This window comes from Triticum aestivum, chromosome 6D, assembly GCF_018294505.1.
Source record: "Triticum aestivum cultivar Chinese Spring chromosome 6D, IWGSC CS RefSeq v2.1, whole genome shotgun sequence".
NCBI classification, from domain to species: Eukaryota; Viridiplantae; Streptophyta; class Magnoliopsida; order Poales; family Poaceae; genus Triticum; species Triticum aestivum.
Window position 1 is genome coordinate 293,011,803 of NC_057811.1, and position 20,432 is coordinate 293,032,234.

The 20,432-nt window shown below is 42.7% G+C and overlaps 1 protein-coding gene across 2 annotated transcripts; it reads left to right on the forward strand.

Annotated features, from left to right (window-relative positions):
* Window positions 1–13,657: 13,657 nt before the first annotated feature.
* LOC123144722 (glucose-6-phosphate 1-dehydrogenase, cytoplasmic isoform) lies at window positions 13,658–19,545 on the forward strand. Of its 2 annotated transcripts, none has more exons than XM_044563940.1 (16): window positions 13,658–13,860; window positions 14,750–14,974; window positions 15,194–15,279; window positions 15,436–15,484; window positions 15,556–15,742; window positions 15,881–16,038; window positions 16,125–16,193; window positions 16,394–16,452; window positions 16,889–16,925; window positions 17,151–17,222; window positions 17,368–17,515; window positions 17,840–17,935; window positions 18,595–18,665; window positions 18,755–18,870; window positions 19,064–19,109; window positions 19,187–19,545. In XM_044563940.1, exons 2-16 carry the CDS (start codon window positions 14,792–14,794, stop codon window positions 19,361–19,363), a joined length of 1,554 nt encoding a protein of 517 aa, XP_044419875.1. In that variant the 5' UTR covers window positions 13,658–13,860; window positions 14,750–14,791; the 3' UTR covers window positions 19,364–19,545. The 2 variants fall into 2 exon arrangements, with proteins under 2 accessions (XP_044419875.1, XP_044419876.1); XM_044563941.1 differs by having other exon boundaries at window positions 13,846–14,011.
* Window positions 19,546–20,432: the final 887 nt, after the last annotated feature.

The following is a 20,432-nucleotide window of genomic DNA, read 5'->3' on the forward strand; positions in this document are numbered from 1 at the left end:
AACTAGTTTACCGGGCGCGGCAACTCCCTTGCCGTCCTTCTTGAAGTTCTTCTTACCCTTGACCTTCTTGAACTTAGTGGTTTTATTCACCATCAACACTTGATGTTCTTTTCTGATCTCTACCTCAGCTGATTTCAGCATTGAATATACCTCGGGAATGGTCTTTTCCATCCCCTGCATATTGTAGTTCATCACAAAGCTCTTGTAGCTTGGTGGAAGCGACTGGAGGATTCTGTCAATGACCGCGTCATCCGGGAGATTAACTCCCAGCTGAGACAAGCGGTTGTGCAACCCAGACATTCTGAGTATGTGCTCACTAACAGAACTGTTCTCCTCCATTTTACAGCTGAAGAACTTGTCGGAGACATCATATCTCTCGACCCGGGCATGAGCTTGAAAAACCAGTTTCAGCTCCTCGAACATCTCATATGCTCCATGTTTCTCAAAACGCTTTTGGAGACCCGGTTCTAAGCTGTAAAGCATGCCGCACTGAACGAGGGAGTAATCATCAGCACGCTGCTGCCAAGCGTTCATAACGTCTTGGTTCTCAGGGATTGGTGCTTCACCTAGCGGTGCTTCTAAGACATAATCTTTCTTGGCTGCTATGAGGATGATCCTCAGGGTCCGGACCCAGTCCGTATAGTTGCTGCCATCATCTTTCAGCTTGGTTTTCTCTAGGAACGCGTTGAAATTGAGGACAACGTGGGCCATTTGATCTACAATACATAGTGTAAAGATTTAGACTAAGTTCATGATAATTAAGTTCATATAATCAAATTATTTAATGAACTCCCACTCAGATAGACATCCCTCTAGTCATCTAAGTGAAACATGATCCGAATTCGACTAGGCCGTGTCCGATCATCACGTGAGACGGACTAGTCAAGATCGGTGAACATCTCCATGTTGATCGTATCTTCTATACGACTCATGCTCGACCTTTCGGTCCTCCGTGTTCCGAGGCCATGTCTGTACATGCTAGGCTCGTCAAGTGAACCTAAGTGTATTGCGTGTGTTCCGAGGCCATGTCTGTACATGCTAGGCTCGTCAACACCCGTTGTATTCGAACGTTAGAATCTATCACACCCGATCATCACGTGGTGCTTCGAAACAACGAACCTTCGCAACGGTGCACAGTTAGGGTGAACACTTTCTTGAAATTATTATAAGGGATCATCCTACTTGCTACCGTCGTTCTAAGCAAATAAGATGCAAAAACATGATAAACATCACATGCAATCAAATAGTGACATGATATGGCCAATATCATCATGCTCCTTTGATCTCCATCTTCGGGGCACCATGATCATCTTTGTCACCGGCATGACACCATGATCTCCATCATCATGATCTCCATCATTGTGTCTTCATGAAGTCGTCACGCCAACGATTACTTCTACTTCTATGGCTAACGCGTTTAGCAATAAAGTAAAGTAATTTACATGGCGTTATTCAATGACACGCAGGTCATACAAAATAATAAAGACAACTCCTATGGCTCCTGCCGGTTGTCATACTCATCGACATGCAAGTCGTGATTCCTATTACAAGAATATGATCAATCTCATACATCACATATATCATTCATCACATCTTCTGGCCATATCACATCACATAACACTGCTGCAAGAACAAGTTAGACGTCCTCTAATTGTTGTTGCAAGTTTTTACGTGGTTTGTAGGTTTCTAGCAAGAACGTTTTCTTACCTACGTATGACCACAACGTGATTTGCCAATTTCTATTTACCCTTCATAAGGACCCTTTTCATCGAATCCGTTCCGACTAAAGTAGGAGAGACAGACACCCGCTAGCCACCTTATGCAACTAGTGCATGTCAGTCGGTGGAACCTGTCTCACGTAAGCGTACGTGTAAGGTCGGTCCGGGCCGCTTCATCCTACAATGCCGCCGAAACAAGAAATGACTAGTAGCGGCAAGAAGAATTGGCAAACTCAACGCCCACAACTGCTTTGTGTTCTACTCGTGCATAGTAACTACGCATAGGCCTGGCTCATGATGCCACTGTTGGGAATCGTAGCATAATTTTAAAATTTTCCTACGTTCACCAAGATGCATCTATGGAGTATACTAGCAACGAGGGGAAAGGAGTGCATCTACATACCCTTGTAGATCGCGAGCGGAAGCGTTCCAATGAACGTGGATGACGGAGTCGTACTCGCCGTGATCCAAATCACCGATGACCGAGTGCCGAACGGACGGCACCTCCGCGCTCAACACACGTACGGTGCAGCGACGTCTCCTCCTTCTTGATCCAGCAAGGGGGAAGGAGAGGTTGATGGAGATCCAGCAGCACGACGGCGTGGTGGTGGATGTAGCGGGTCTCCGCAGGGCTACGCCGAGCTTCTACGAGACAGAGAGAGGTGTTGCAGGGGAGGAGGGAGGCGCCCAAGGCCGTTGTGTGCTGCCCTCCCTCCCCCCCCCCCTTTATATAGGCCCCTGGGGGGTGCGCCAGCCCCAAGAGATGGGATCTCAAGGGGGCGGCGGCCACAAGGGGGGGAAGGGGTTGCCTTGCCCCCCAAGGCAAGCGGGAACTCCCCCCCTAGGGTTCCCAACCCTAGGCGCAAGGGGGGAGGCCCAAGGGGGGCGCCCCAGCCCACTAGGGGCTGGTTCCCTCCCACTTTCAGCCCACGGGGCCCTTCGGGACAGGTGGCCCCACCCGGTGGACCCCCGGGACCCTTCCGGTGGTCCCGGTACAATACCGATAACCCCCGAAACTTTCCCGGTGGCCGAAACTGGACTTCCTATATATAATTCTTCACCTCCGGACCATTCCGGAACCTCTCGTGACGTCCGGGATCTCATCCGGGACTCCGAACAACTTTCGGGTTTCCGCATACATATATCTCTACAAGCCTAGCGTCACCGGACCTTAAGTGTGTAGACCCTACGGGTTCGGGAGGCATGCAGACATGACCGAGATGCCTCTCCGGTCAATAACCAACAGCGGGATCTGGATACCCATGTTGGCTCCCACATGTTCCACGATGATCTCATCGGATGAACCACGGTGTCGAGGATTCAATCAATCCCGTATACAATTCCCTTTGTCAATCGGTATGTTACTTGCCCGAGATTCGATCGTCGGTATCCCAATACCTTGTTCAATCTCGTTACCGACAAGTCTCTTTACTCGTACCGCAATGCATGATCCCGTGACTAACGCCTTAGTCACATTGAGCTCATTATGATGATGCATTACCGAGTGGGCCCAGAGATACCTCTCCGTCATACGGAGTGACAAATCCCAGTCTCGATCCATGCCAACCCAACAGACACTTTCGGAGATACCCGTAGTGCACCTTTATAGTCACCCAGTTACGTTGTGACGTTTGGCACACCCAAAGCACTCCTACGGTATCCGGGAGTTGCACGATCTCATGGTCTAAGGAAAAGATACTTGACATTGGAAAAGCTCTAGCAAACGAAACTACACGATCTTTTATGCTATGCTTAGGATTGGTCTTGTCCATCACATCATTCTCCTAATGATGTGATCCCGTTATCAATGACATCCAATGTCCATAGTCAGGAAACCGTGACTATCTGTTGATCAACGAGCTAGTCAACTAGAGGCTTACTAGGGACAGGTTGTGGTCTATGTATTCACACATGTATCACGATTTCCGGACAATACAATTATAGCATGAATAATAGACAATTACCATGAACAAAGAAATATAATAATAACCATTTATTATTGCCTCTAGGGCATATTTCCAACACAGTGTTAGTCAACGGGTCTGCAACATTCAGATCTGTATGTATCTTGCAAATCTCTATGTCTCCCTCCTTGACTTGATCGCGGATGGAATTGAAGCATCTCTTGATGTGTTTGGTTCTCTTGTGAAATTTGGATTCCTTCGGCAAGGCAATTGCTCCAATATTGTCACAAAAGATTTTCATTGGACCCGATGCACTAGGTATTACACCTAGATCGGATATGAACTCCTTCATCCAGACCCCTTCATTTACTGCTTCCGAAGCAGCTATGTACTCCGCTTCACATGTAGATCCCGCCACGACGCTCTTCTTGGAACTGCACCAACTTATAGCTCCACCATTCAATATAAATACGTATTCGATTTGTGACTTAGAGTCATCCGGATCAGTGTCAAAGCTTGCATCGACGTAACCATTTACGACAAGCTCTTTGTCACCTCCATAAACGAGAAACATATCCTTAGTCCTTTTCAGGTATTTCAGGATGTTCTTGACCGTTGTCCAGTGATCCACTCCTGGATTACTTTGGTACCTCCCTGCTAAACCTATAGCAAGGCACACATCAGGTCTGGTACACAACATTGCATACATGATATAACCTATGGCTGAAGCATAGGGAATGACCTTCATTTTCTCTCTATCTTCTGCAGTGGTCGGGCATTGAGTCTGACTCAACTTCACACCTTGTAGCACAGGCAAGAACCCTTTCTTCAACTGATCCATTTTGAACTTCTTCAAAACTTTATCAAGGTATGTACTTTGTGAAAGTCCAATTAAGCGTCTTGATCTATCTCTATAGATCTTGATGCCCAATATATAAGCAGTTTCACAGAGGTCTTTCATTGAAAAATTCTTATTCAATTATCCTTTTATGCTATCCAGAAATTATGTATTATTTCCAATCAACAATATGTCATCCACATATAATATTAGAAATGCTACAGAGCTCCCACTCACTTTCTTGTAAATACATCCTTCTCCCAAAAGTCTGTATGAAACCATATGTTTTGATCACACTATCAAAGCGTATATTCCAACTCCGAGAGGCTTGCACCAGTCCATAAATGGATCGCTGGAGCTTGCACACTTTGTTAGCACCTTTAGGATCGACAAAACCTTCTGGTTGCATCATATACAACTCTTCTTTAAGATATTCATTAAGGAATGCATTTTTTACATCCATTTGCCAAATTTCATAATCATAAAATGCAGCAATTGCTAACATGATTCAGACAGACTTAAGCATCGCTACGGGTGAGAAGGTCTCATCATAGTCAACTCCTTGAACTTGTCGAAAACCTTTCGCAACAAGTCGAGCTTTGTAGACAGTAACATCACCGTCAGCGTCAGTCTTCTTCTTGAAGATCCATTTATTCTCTATGGCTTGCCGATCATCGGGCAAGTCAACCAAAGTCCACACTTTGTTCTCATACATGGATCCCATCTCAGATTTCATGGCCTCAAGCCATTTCGCGGAATCTGGGCTCATCATCACTTCCTCATAGTTCGTAGGTTCGTCATGGTCAAGTAACATGACCTCCAGAACAGGATTACCGTACCACTCTGGTGCGGACCGTACTCTGGTTGACCAATGAGGTTCGGTAGTAACTTGATCTGAAGTTTCATGATCATCATCATTAGCTTCCTCACTAATTGGTGTAGGAATCACTGGAACTGATTTCTGTGATGAACTACTTTCTAATTCGGGAGAAGGTACAATTACCTCATCAAGTTCTACTATCCTCTCTCTCTCACACTTATTTCGAGAGAAATCCCTTCTCTAGAAAGGATCCATTCTTAGCAACGAATATCTTGCCTTCGGATCTGTGATAGAAGGTGTACCCAATAGTTTCCTTTCGGTATGCTATGAAGACACATTTCTACGATTTGGGTTCGAGCTTATCAGGTTGAAGCTTTTTCACATAAGCATCATAGCCCCAAACTTTAAGAAACGACAACTTAGGTTTCTTGCTAAACCACAGTTCATATGGTGTCGTCTCAACGGATTTAGATGGTGCCCTATTTAACGTGAATGCAGCTATCTCTAAAGCATAACCCCAAAACGATAGCGGTAAATCGGTAAGAGACATCATAGATCGCATCATATCTAGTAAAGTACGGTTACGACGTTCGGGCACACCATTACGCTGTGGTGTTCCAGGTGGCGTGAGTTGCGAAACTATTCCACATTGTTTCAAATAAAGACCAAACTCATAACTCAAATATTCACCTCCACGATCAGATCGTAGAAACTTTATTTTCTTGTTATGATGATTTTCAACTTCACTCTGAAATTCTTTGAACTTTTCAAATGTTCCACACTTATGTTTCATCAAGTAGATATACCCATATCTTCTCAAATCATCTGTAAAGGTCAGAAAATAATGATACCCGCCACGAGCCTCAACACTCATCGGACCACATACATCAGTATGTATTATTTCCAATAAGTCAGTTGCTCGCTCCATTGTTCCGGACAACGGAGTCTTAGTCATCTTGCCCATAAGGGATGGTCCGCAAGCATCAAGTGATTCCAAAAGTCCATCAGCATGGAGTTTCTTCATGCGCTTTACACCAATATGACCCAGACGACAGTGCCACAAATAAGTTGCACTATCATTATTAACTTTGCATCTTTTGGCTTCAATATTATGAATATGTGTATCACTATAATCGAGATTCAACAAAAATAGACCACTCATCAAGGGTGCATGACCATAAAAGATATTACTCATATAAATAGAGCAACCATTATTCTCTGATTTAAATGAATAACCGTCTCGCATCAAAAAAGATCCAGATATAATGTTCATGCTCAACGCTCGCACCAAATAACAATTATTCAGGTCTAAAACTAATCCCGACGGTAGATGTAGAGGCAGCATGCCGACGACGATCACATCAACCTTGGAACCATTTCCCACGCGCATCGTCACCTCGTCCTTAGCCAACCTTCGTTTAATCCGTAGCCCCTGTTTCAAGTTGCAAATATGAGCAACAGAACCAGTATCAAATACCCAGGCGCTACTACGAGCATTAGTAAGGTACACATCAATAACATGTATATCAAATATACCTTTCACTTTGCCATCCTTCTTATCCGCCAAATACTTGGGGCAGTTCCGCTTCCAGTAACCAGTCCCTTTGTAGTAGAAGCACTCATTCTCAGGCTTAGGTCCAGACTTGGGCTTCTTCCCTTGAGCAGCAACTTGCTTGTTGTTCTTCTTGAAGTTCCCCTTCTTTCCTTTGCCCTTTTTCTTGAAACTAGTGGTCTTGTTAACCATAACACTTGATGCTCCTTCTTGATTTCTACCTCCGCAGCCTTTAGCATCGCGAAGAGCTCGGGAATTGTATTCTCCATCCCTTGCATATTATAGTTCATCACGAAGCCTTTATAGCTTGGTGGCAGTGATTGAAGAACTCTTCCAATGACACTATCATCAGGAAGATTAACTCCCAGCTGAGTCAAGTGGTTGTGGTACCCAGACATTCTGAGTATGTTTTCACTGACAGAACTATTCTCCTCCATTTTGCAGCTATAGAACTTGTTGGAGACTTCATATCTCTCAGCTCGGGCATTTGCTTGAAATATTAACTTCAACTCCTGGAACATCTCATATGCTCCATGACGTTCAAAACATCTTTGAAGTCCCGATTTGAAAGCACAAGTGCTCCCTGGGTGATTTTGGTAATTAATGTCAACATATCTCTTGTTGGATTAATGCTTCTACCTAGTATATTTCAGATAAGTTCAACAATGGAGTGGCATGGACTAGAGGATGTGGAACCCCTTCAAAATGCTGAGGACAAAGGATTGGCTCAAGCTCAAAGTTCAGGATTCTACATTTTCTATTTTAGTGATCCAAGATCACATTGAGTCCATAGGAAAGCCAATACTATTAAGAGGGGATGAAGTGTTGCTTAATGGCTTGCTTGCTCAAAGTGCTTAGTGATATGCTCCAAAGCCCTCAACCACTTTCTCACATCCACATATGTCCCAAACCAAAAGTCAAACTCGGCCCCACCGAATCTTCCTATCTGGCGCCACCGAGTTCTCTTGACATAGCCACTGCCAGAAACCCTAATTAATTCGGTCTCACCGATGGGATCTCGGTCTCACTGAGATGGGCTTGCAAACTCTCTGTTGCCTATTGCAATAATTTCGGTCCCACCGAGGTATGCAATCGATTCCACCGAGTTTGCTTGGCCAACTCTTTGTTTTGCTTATTACCCAAATCGGTTCCACCGAGTTTGTGTAATCGGTCAAACCGAGATGAGGTTTTACCCTAACCCTAGCACATCGGTCCCACCGAGTTGATTATATCGGTCCCACCGAAATGCCTAACGGTCACATTATGAACTAAATCGGTCTGACCGAGTTCTCTGAATCGGTCTCACCGAGTTTGGTGATTTGTGTGTAACGGTTAGATTTTGTGTGGAGGCTATATATACCCCTCCACCCACTCTTCATTCGTGGAGAGAGCCATCAGAACATGCCTACACTTCCAACATACATTTTCAGAGAGAGAACCACCTACACTTGTGTTGAGGTCAAGATATTCCATTCCAACCACATAAATCTTGATCTCTAGCCGTCCCCAAGTTGCTTTCCACTCAAATCTTCTTTCCACCAAATCCAAATCCTGTGAGAGAGAGTTCAGTGTTGGGGAAGACTATCATTTGAAGCCCAAGAGCAAGGAGTTCATCATCAACACACCATTTGTTACCTCTTGGAGAGTGGTGTCTCCTAGATTGGCTAGGTGTCACTTGGGAGCCTCCGTCAAGATTGTGGAGTTGAACCAAGGAGTTTGTAAGGGCAAGGAGATCGCTTACTTCGTGAAGATCTACCCGAGTGAGGCAAGTCCTTCGTGGGCGACGGCCATGGTGGGATAGACAAGGTTGCTTATTCGTGGACCCTTCGTGGGTGGAGCCCTCCGTGGACTCATGCAACCGTTACCCTTCGTGGGTTGAAGTCTCCATCAACGTGGATGTACGATAGCACCACCTATCGGAACCACGGATAAAAAATCTCTGTGTCTCCAAATTGCGTTTGCACACTCCAATCCCTCCACTTTACATTCTTGCAACTTGCATGCTTTACTTTCCGCTGCTCATATACTCTTGTCATGCTTGCTTGATATGTATTATGAATGTTTAAACTTGTGCCAAAACTCCACATCAACTTAAGGAAATTAAAAACTGCAACTTTTCTTGATTAGAGTCTATTCACCCCCCCTCTAGACGTCTCTTCTCGATCCTTTCACGATTCTAAGCCGTAAAGCATGGCACACGAAACTATCGAGTAGTCATCAGCTTTGCTCTGCCAGACATTCGTAACATCCGGAGTTGCTCCTGCAACGGGTCTTGCACCTAGCGGTGCTTCCAGGACATAATTCTTCTGTGCAGCAATGAGGATAATCCTCAAGTTACGGACCCAGTCTGTGTAGTTGCTACCATCATCTTTCAACTTAGCTTTCTCTAGGAACGCATTAAAATTCAAGGGAACGGTAGCACGGCCATTGATCTACAACAACATAGACATGCAAAAACTATCAGGTACTAAGTTCATGATAAATTAAAGTTCAATTAATCATATTACTTAAGAACTCCCACTTAGATAGACATCCCTCTAGTCATCTAAATGATCACGTGATCCATATCAACTAAACCATGTCCGATCATCACGTGAGATGGAGTAGTTTTCCATGGTGAACATCTCTATGTTGATCATATCTACTATATGATTCATGTTCGACCTTTCGGTCTCAGTGTTTCGAGGCCATATCTGCATATGATAGGCTCGTCAAGTTTAACCCGAGTATTTTGCATGTGCAAAACTGGCTTGCACCCGTTGTATGTGAACGTAGAGCTTATCACACCCGATCATCACGTGGTGTCTCGGCACGACGAACTGTAGCAACGGTGCATACTCAGGGATAACACTTATACCTTGAAATTTAGTGAGGGGTCATCTTATAATGCTACCGCCGTACTAAGCAAAATAAGATGCATAAAGGATAAACATCACATGCAATCAAAATATGTGACATGATATGACCATCATCATCTTGTGCCTTTGATCTCCATCTCCCAAGCACCGTCATGACCTCCATCATCACTGGCTTGACACCTTGATCTCCATCGTAGCATCGTTGTCATCTCGCCAACTATTGTTTCTACGACTATCGATACCGCTTAGTGATAAAGTAAAGCAATTACATGGCGATTGCATTTCATACAACAAAGCGACAACCATAAGGCTCCTGCCAGTTGCCGATAACTTCTACAAAACATGATCATCTCATACAACAATTTATATCTAATCATGTCTTGACCATATCACATCACAACATGCCCCGCAAAAACAAGTTAGACGTCCTCTACTTTGTTGTTGCAAGTTTTACGTGCCTGCTACGGGCTTTTAGCAAGAACCGCAACAATACCACAATGATTTTTCGTCAAGTGTGTTGTTTTAACCTTCAACAAGGACCGGCCGTAGTCAAACTCGATTCAACTAAAGTTGGAGAAACACACGCCCGCTAGCCACCTGTGTGTGAAGCACGTCGGTAGAACCACTCTCATGAACGCGGTCATGTAATGTCGGTGCGGGCCGCTTCATCCAACAATACCGCCGAATCAAAGTAAGACGTTGGTGGTAAGCAGTATGACTATTATCGCCCACAACTCTTTGTGTTCTACTCGTGCATATCATCTACGCATAGACCTGGCTCGGATGCCACTGTTGGGGAACGTAGTAATTCAAAAAAATTCCTACGATCACGCTAGATCTATCTAGGAGAAGCATAGCAACGAGACGGGAGAGTGTGTCCACGTACCCTCGTAGACCGAAAGCGGAAGCGTTATGTTAACGCGGTTGATGTAGTCGAACGTCTTCACAATCCAATCGATCCAAGTACCGAACATACGGCACCTCCGTGTTCAGCACACGTTCAGCTCGATGACGTCCCTCAAGCTCTTGATCTAGTAGAGGGTCGAGGGAGTGTTCCGTCAGCACGACGGCGTAGCGACGGTGTTGGTGATGTGATCCGCGCAGGGCTTCGCCTAAGCACTACGACGCTATGACCGGAGGAGTAAACTGTGGAGGGGGGCACCGCACACGGCTAAGAGAATATCTGATGTGCCTTTGGGGTGCTCCCGCCCCCGTATATAAAGGAGGGGAGGAGGAGGCCGACGGCCTAGAGGGGGCGCACCAAGGGGGAGTCCAACTAGGATTCCCAATCCTAGTTGGAATCCCTTTCCTATTCCAAGAGGGGGAAAGAGGGAAGGAGAGGGAGAGGAAAGAGGGGGTCGTGCCCCCTCCCCCTAGTCCAATTCGGACTCCCTTGGGGGGGGCGCCACCCTGCGGGCTGCCCTCTCCTACTCCCTTATGGCCCATTAAGGCCCATAACTTCCCTGGGGGGTTCCGGTAACCCCTCGGTTCCCCGATAAATATCTTAAACATCCCGAAACCATTCCGGTGTCCAAATACCTTCGTCCAATATATCAATCTTTACCTCTCGACCATTTCGAGACTCCTCGTCATGTCTGTGATCTCATCTGGGACTCCGAACAAACTTTGGTCACCAAATCACATAACTCATAATACAAATCGTCATTGAACGTTAAGCGTGCGGACCCTACGGGTTCGAGAACTATGTAGACATGACCGAGACACATCTCCGGTCAATAACCAATAGCGGAACCTGGCTGCTCATATTGGCTCCTACATATTCTACGGATATCTTTATCGGTCAAACCGCATAACAACATATGTTATTCCCTTTGTCATCGGTATGTTACTTGCCCGAGATTCGATCGTCGGTATCCTCATACCTAGTTCAATCTTGTTATCGGCAAGTCTCTTTACTCATTCCGTAATGCATCATCCCGTAACTAACTCATTAGTCACATTGCTTGCAAGGCTTATAGTGATGTGCATTACCGAAAGGGCCCAGAGATACCTCTCCGATACACAGAGTGACAAATCCTAATCTTGATCTATGCCAACTCAAGAAACACCTTCGGAGACACTTGTAGAGCATCTTTATAATCACCCAGTTATGTTGTGACGTTTGATAGCACACAAAGTGTTCCTCCGATATTCCGGAGTTGCATAATCTCATAGTCAGAGGAATATGTATAAGTCATGACGAAAGCAATAGCAATAAAACTAAACGATCATTATGCTAAGCTAACGGATGGGTCTTGTCCATCACATCATTCTCTAATGATGTGATCCCGTTCATCAAATGACAACACATGTCTATGGTCAGGAAACTTAACCATCTTTGATTAACGAGCTAGTCAAGTAGAGGCATACTAGGGACACTCTGTTTGTCTATGTATTCACACATGTACTAAGTTTCCTGTTAATACAATTCTAGCATGAATAATAAACATTTATTATGATATAAGGAAATATAAATAACAACTTTATTATTGCCTCTAGGGCATATTTCCTTCAATATTTGCTTTTGTGTGTGCATGTGATGTTCACGAGGCTTTGCATGATTCTCCTATTGGTTTGATAAACCTTGGTTCTCACTGAGGGAAATACTTATATCTTTTTTTGCGGGGTTGGGAAATACTTATCTCTACTGTACTACATCTCCCTTTCTCTTCGGGGAAAATCCCAATGCAGCTCACAAGTAGCAGAAAGAAGTTCTATCATCGTTGCCGGGGAGACATTATCAAAACCTATCAAGTACCCATACACAAACTATCATCTACTTGTTCTACTTTTTATTTGCCTTCGTCTCTCGTTTTTATCTCCCCCACTTCTCATAAACATTAAAAAACAAAAAATATTTGCTTTGTTAGTTTGCTCGTTCACTTGCTTTACTTGAGGTTGCTATCATGTCTGAATTTGTTATCGTTAAGGGTGAAAGTAAGGATAGTAAAACTCCTAAGATGGAGACTCCCATAAATTTGGATACTAAAACTTTTGTGACGGGGAGTGGGAATATTATAGAGAAAAGTGTTAGTAAGAGTTCTTTACTTGTATGGGAACATTGGTGTGTAATGATATTCCTATTCTTAAAAGAACCAATAGTTGTGCCCAAGCTATTTCTACACTCATCATTAAACTTAAAAGAAGATTCATGCGTACTCATCCTATTCTGCAAAGATTGTTTTTTGAGCTACTTGTCATAAACAACCCTAAGGCTAAAAAGATAACCGCTCTTATTCTCATGAATGAATTTGATTATATTGTTCTTTGACTTTTAAACTTTTGTGACGGGGAGTGGGAATATTATGAATGTCTTATGATAGATGAAATTTTATATGATAGAGATTTTATGAGGAGATATATGTCTCGTGATCCTCATACGTTTGTGGAAAATGCTAAAAAGAAAGTTTCCCCTTTTTACATCTAATTCAACAAGTGTTTAATGGATCAATTTTCTTGGATTGTAAAAGGGAATAAAGAGGGCTTTAAAGAAGATTGTCTTGAAAATGCTAAGATCCTAATAGATGATGAATCACCATTACTTATGAAAAGTCTCTTGATGACCATGTCTCTCGAGATGTTAAAACTGATAATGTGTCAATTACTAAGGATAGCCCGTTCCACCATTTGAGTTCTCCTAATAAAATCTAATAGGAAGACTAATGGGGCGGCGCATGGAGACCGCGGAGGCAAGGACAACCGCGTCGGAGTGGATGCGGTCGAGCGAGGGAGGGGGGGGGGGGGGGTTCTCTTGAGAAGTGGCGTTGGTCGAGTAAATATAAGTGGCTAAAATGCGATGAGTAAAAATTATACTCCTCTAAGGATTTTGAGGGATCGACTAGGTGAGACATAACCCCTTAAAAACAAATAGAACAAGGATAGGGTAGAGATGCTTTTATTAGAGAAAAATACTGAATACTCCCTCTGTTTTTATTGGATTAGAAGAAAAGAGAAACAGAACAGGATGTGGATCAGTGGATGTGGTGGAAGAAGGTTCAGCCAGCGGGTCAAAGGGGAGTGGAAGCAGCCGAGGGCGAGCCGAGTATAAAAGCGGCGGCGAGAAAGGAAAGCCATATAATTCCCACCCAAAGGAAAGCAAAATATTCCCATCCCACCGGCACCACCTCCTCCTCCCCAAGTCAAGCCCCATCGTCTCTTCAGTGTTCACTGGTCAGTTTTCTCATCCTCCTCTCGATCGCACAGCTGCCGACCACAACGATTCCTCTTGTTGGGTCTGAGGAGTCCTTAGTCGATTCACCGGCCGCCTCTGCTTCCCGTCCCCAAGGAAGGAAGGATCGCGTTGCGGTTCGGGATGGGATAGGTCTCGTCGCCGGTTTAATTTTTGTTTGCATGTTTTGTTCTTGGACATACCGCTAGGCTGCTTAATTAGTCGTTCCATAATTCGGAGTTGGGGCGGGGATTTTTAACTGCTCCAAATAGGATAACATCATTTTTCCCTTTTCCTCCTCTGAACACAGATATTTTTAAACCCTTTTCGGCCCGGTTTTACTCATAAACAGGGCCATTACATTTTATTTTATTTATATGAAACGCTTGCCCTTTCAAGGTTCTACAAAGTGAGATTTTAGTGTATGCAACAGATCTGAAGTCGCAATTGTAATGTTCACGCATATGGGGGAGCCATGTTTCAATGCAGTTAGTTACTTTGCACAGACAGTAATTTTTAACTTGACTAGAAGTAGAATCTCATAGCAGCACTAGCACATCCATGTTTTTTCTTGAAGCACATCCGTGGTTATTAGTTCATGAACATGCTACTACAACAAACTTCTCTGGGATTGTGTTTCAAATGTTGCATTCTCAGTTTGGCAACCGATGGCCAATGGTTGAACAGCAAGGTTCAGTTTAAGTTATTTTATTCTGTGATGGCCTTCAAATTTAGTTCCCTGTCCTTTTTTTTTCTCTTGTTGCAAAATTTCATTTGGACCTGTCAATCAGTGAAGAGGCATTTTGCTTGATTAATAACTTGGCATTGATCAAAGTTATGTAGCTGAAGAGCTCATACATCTTGAGATTAAGTGTACCTCTCCATTCTTAGGTTATCTTGGAAGGACGGAGAAACCATACAGACTAGACTACCATGTCAGGAGGATCGGATGTATCTTCACCATCATCGGGACGAATTAGCACGAGTTCTTTGTCAGACTTGAAGGACTTGGAGCTTTCTTCAGAGTCTGGCTGCTTGTCCATTGTTGTACTAGGTGCTTCTGGGGACCTTGCTAAAAAGAAAACTTTTCCAGCACTCTTCAACCTTTTTCAACAGGTAATCTATCATAACTTTGCAATAGTTGCCGTTCAAAGGGGATAAACTAGTGCACAAGGTAATCTATCTTGAGTTAGTTAACTCGCACCCAAATGTAAACCGTACATGACTGTATTAAAGAAATAATTGAACATCATTGTATAATGTGCTTCATGTCATGTACATAATGTCTTCTCAGCTTGGCACATATTGGCTGAATATTGCTCTCTGATAAGACAGGGATTTATACAATCTGGAGAAGTCCATATATTTGGGTATGCAAGATCAGATATATCTGATGAAGGGTTAAGAGAACGCATTCGTGGGTAAGGTCCACATTTCTGGAGTTAATATAATAATTTTGTGTACAAATAAATTGGTGTGCTTTGTATGAGGATGGTGTTTCCTCCATTTTTATATATGATGAAAATGCTGGTTCCAAAAAAAAAATGCGTCTTAATGTCATCCTTGTATTGTTACAGATATCTCAAAGGAGCTTCAGATGAACATCTTTCACAATTTTTGCAATTAGTGAGTTGCTGATATTATGCATAGCTCGTGTGGTATTTCACTTATATAACCATGAAGAGTTTTCCTTGCAGATTAAGTATGTTAGTGGTTCATATGATAATGGGGCAGGATTTGAATTGCTAAACAAGACAATCTCTGAGAATGAAACATCAGAGAACAACCAACCAGGAAACTCCCGAAGACTATTTTATTTGGCATTACCTCCTTCAGTGTACCCCTCAGTATGCAAAATGATAAGATCATATTGCATGACTCCATGTGAGTTACTTTTAAATGAAAAAAAGCTGACCCCTTAAAAGTACTGAAAATATATGTATATGATTTATTTGGATGTGTTAATTAAGTATTTTAGATCCATGCTCTTTACTTGTGGTAACCACTGTGCTCTACTTTCAGCCTCTCATACTGGTTGGACAAGGGTTATTGTTGAAAAGCCCTTCGGAAAGGATTTAGACTCTGCTGAGGAATTGAGTGCCCAACTTGGAGAGCTTTTCGATGAAGAACAACTATATAGAATTGACCACTATTTAGGAAAGGAGTTGGTCCAAAACTTGGTAATTTGTGTGTTATTGGTTAGCTGTGTATATTTTTCTGCTTTTGTAAATGTTTTCCATGCTATCAACTTGTCATATATTTGCAGCTCGTGCTTCGCTTTGCAAACCGCTTTTTTCTGCCCCTCTGGAATCGTGATAACATTGATAACGTACAGGTAATATGCAATCTTAGGTTGTTAGGACACTTCCATTTGCCGTGCTTCTTTGTATATTTTGTTTATATCTGTATAATATCATACATCTTCCTTTGCTGTTTGTCTAAAACTAAATAAGTTCTTGTTCGAATAGTTGGAGCATTTCATTTTGATAATGGTCACAACAGTATGTGCTTGCATGTAATAAACCTATCTTGCAGATTGTATTCCGGGAGGACTTCGGAACTGATGGACGTGGAGGATATTTTGATCAATATGGGTATGTTGTAAATTTAACTTTTCCAAGGAAGTTCTTATGCTGAGTGCATTTTATTTCAAGCACATATACTTTAAGCTGAAACTATGATGCAAAGTATCTCTTCTATATATTGTAAATTTTAATGGTGCACATGTCACAATAAATATATTTTTCATGTACAGCTCTGCATTTCATAAGCTCGAGTTGCGCATTTCTTTCTTTAAACAGAAGGCTCACATGAGTTTGGCTTTAAATTAATAAAGGCCCACACAGCCAACGGCACATTTCTTTTACAGAACACCAATATTTTCGGAACTCAAAGTCCATTCAGGTGCATTAGTCTGGCATATTTGTTAACAGATGCAAGACAAAACCTTGCTGGATCTAGTGTTTATATTATGTATTGGTATTCCTGTTGTAGCAAATTGAATATCTGACCTCAAATTTGTTGCTACAGTATCATTCGGGATATCATTCAGAACCATTTGCTGCAGGTAAATTGTCCTCATATGAATCTATAGTAGCAATTATTTACTGTGGGAATGTCTCTCACAGTCATTCAGAATGATTAGCACTCTATGGCATCACAGTTTTCATATTAATTTTTTTTAGCAGGGGGAGTAGCTACCTGTCATGCGTTAGAATTCCTCGAAAGAGAATACTGTTTTTTTTTCCAGGAATTTAGAGCTCTGCTTAGTGACTATCAATCTCATTTGCAGGTCTTTTGTTTGGTAGCCATGGAAAAGCCTGTCTCTCTTAGTCCTGAGCACATAAGAGATGAGAAAGTCAAGGTTCTTGCATCTCCTTAAATCATACTACTATACTCCATATTATATCCTGCTTAATAGAAAATCTACCTTTGGACTTTTGGTGTGATACCTAAGTATGAACTCCTTGTTTTTATTTCTTAGAAGTAAATTCATCTTACACTGTCAGGTTCTGCAATCAGTGAGCTGTATAAACCATGACGAGGTAGTCCTTGGGCAATATGATGGCTACAAGGATGATCCGACAGTGCCAAATGAATCCAACACGCCTACTTTTGCGTCCGTTGTACTGAGGGTACACAATGAGAGATGGGATGGTATATTTTACTTCTTCCATGATTGGTTATTTATTTTAAAGCTCAAAAATCACATCATCAAGTATATTTCTTAACCCAGTATCCACATTTTTTTCCATCTGAACTGTCTGTCTTTTTGCGACAAAAGAGTCTTACGACATTATTAGTCCTGCATCACATTCCTGACATATTTGCGATGCGGTTTCTTGTTAGGATTGGAAGATTTCGTCTAATACACCTTTCAGTTTTGTAGTGAAAAAATGAAACTGCATTATAAACTACTTGGGAATTTTCAGATCCCTGTATTTATCTTTCAGTACTGACATTTGAATAATTGTGCTGTAGGAGTTCCTTTCGTCCTTAAGGCTGGTAAAGCACTAAGCTCTAAGAAAGCAGAGATACGTGTGCAGTTCAAGGATGCTCCGGGCGATATTTTTAGATGTATGTACTGATGCTTTTCTCCTTCCAAATGTGCCATCATCAAGCTTGGTCTTGCAAAAGCCATGCATACTAAAGAGAATACTCCAACTCCCCACTATAAATCTGTGCGATGTAGAACATGCCCAATGTGTTGATATGAAGAGTACTTGCTTAAAACGTGTAATGACGTGATACCCATAAAGTGAGCACAGAACCTAGCGAAGTTACCACAATATATAAACATGGGATGAGTTGCTACATAGTAGGCCACTAAATTCAAGTAAGTCGAGTACTTTCAGTATGACCTTACTGATTTGTATAATCATTGTTTCTTTGACATGGGTTAACCCTGCTTATGCCTGTTTAGTACTGACAAGAATTGATCATCTTCTCATGAGTAAAAGAGCTCAAGAAATGCTTCATAATGTTGAATTTTGTTTCTTTAGAACTGTTAGGGATAATCTGTCATTTTAACTTTATCATTTGCGCAAATGATAAAGTTAAACCCCTTGGTAATATTAAGCCTCAACTAAAATGGTGCCAAATCATCTCCGCTACTGTTGATTGTTATGAACCTGTTTGTCTCAAAATATTATCTTATTCTTGTTAGCACCGAAGTTGAATTTTTCCTCTATTGAATCAAAATAGCTCTGTGTTTGTTGCTATTTACCTTTGTACAGGCAAGAAACAAGGAAGAAATGAATTTGTCATACGCCTGCAGCCATCGGAAGCCATGTATATGAAATTAACTGTATGTACAACTACTTGTCTAAAATTCAGAACTAGATACAGTAGCTATCGACTGATATTTGTCGCCACAAACTTGATGACTTTGGGCAGGTAAAGAAACCAGGGCTCGAAATGGCAACAGAACAGAGCGAACTGGATTTATCCTATGGGCTACGGTACCAAGATGTAAAAATCCCAGAAGCGTACGAGCGTCTTATCTTGGACACGTATGTGCTGTCCATCCTTCATCTTCTGCTAAATTCTTTTGCAACACATTCAATTCTCTGCACGTCGCATGCCCTTTACCCATCAATGCACAGGAGGCGCCATATATAACCTGAAAAATTCTCACCTTTCGTCTGAAAGAACAAACATTCTTCCCCTCAATCTACTCACCGATACCTATGTATGTCTTGGCAGGATAAGAGGTGACCAGCAGCACTTTGTTCGCCGAGATGAGCTCAAGGTTTGTACACCATAGCATTTACATCCGTGCTTCTTTTGCAGTGAATTTCTGTTGGGAACATGACACCGTTTCAACAGGCTGCCTGGGAGATCTTCACTCCTTTGTTGCACGACATCGATGCTGGCAGGCTCAAGGCTCTGCCATACCAACCGGGAACCCGGGGTCCTCTGGAGGCCGATGAGTTGAGCAAGAGGATGGGGTACGTGCCGACTCTTGGCTATGTTTGGGCACCGCCAACTCTTGCAAAGTTTTAGCCGCTACCAAGTGCCGGTTAAGAACAGGAGCGTTGTGGGTTTACAGAGAATTACTTCAGAGGGAAATTACTTGCTCTGTATGTTATATATGGAGAGCATTTGTAATAAGCAGTCTCTGCTTTTCAAAACAGTGTACCATTTTACGATTATAAATAAATGATACTACCATCTTGTTAAATTCACACATTCCGCTCAGCGGGACTGATAAAAAAAACTAATTCACCATGGAAGAACCTTGCAAACCTAGCAAGCGTCAGTTTATATTTATTTTATTTTATATTTTTTGCGAAAAAAGGCCCGGGTCTATTATAGAGAAATTTGCCTCTCTTCTGCTAAACTGTACGGCCTTGGCACTAGAAACTATAGTGGAAGAGAAGAGGGGCAAATTTCTCTATAATAGACTTTTTTCGCAAAAAACTCAAATTTGGATTATATTACTGGTTGTATGTCCCTTCGTTCAGGACGTGCTCTTAAAAAACTCAAATTTGGATTATATTATTAAATCAAGAGAACATCCGATATAACCAGATACGGGAAACTGAACCTAAAGACGTACAGAAATGACCCTAAACGAAGGGAGATACAACCAATACCACATGACTCGGAAATTCTTATCAAAGTCGCAACTGAACTCGCCTTGTTGGGCCACCATTGTTTTTACCGGCAATGGTGATGGAGATTGGCAATTGCGCCAAGCATATCTGGTGTGTGGGTGTGTGGGTGTGTGTGTGTGTGCACCTCGATCTAGGTAGGTAAGCACACCAGTATTGCTAGACCAGGCCATCACCTTGCTCATAAAGAAGATTGAAATAAAAGGGATTGTTGAAGACGGCCATCACCTTGCTCACAGAGATTCGAAAAGGAATTGATGAAGAAAATGATGATGTTGCCCGCAGTGCCTATGAAGCCACGCCAACTTGACACAAAGAACCAAGGGCGTCGTCCATGAATAACAGCAGAGAGAAAAACTGCCAACCTCCTCAGCAACGGCGGACCAATAGCTACCGAAGCCCGGATCGGAGCCGGAGGAATTTTATTCGAGACAACAGACACCATCACCGTCAGTGCC

What these genes read in the sequence shown, in the direction of transcription:
- LOC123144722 (XM_044563940.1), top strand. Translation starts at nt 14,792, where the DNA reads ATGTCAGGAGGATCGGATGTATCTTCACCATCATCGGGACGAATTAGC. An exon ending in TAAGAGATGAGAAAGTCAAG is followed by an intron (nt 17,223 to 17,367) that starts GTTCTTGCATCT and finishes TTACACTGTCAG; the next exon opens with GTTCTGCAATCAGTGAGCTG. An exon ending in TTCGCCGAGATGAGCTCAAG is followed by an intron (nt 19,110 to 19,186) that starts GTTTGTACACCA and finishes CCGTTTCAACAG; the next exon opens with GCTGCCTGGGAGATCTTCAC.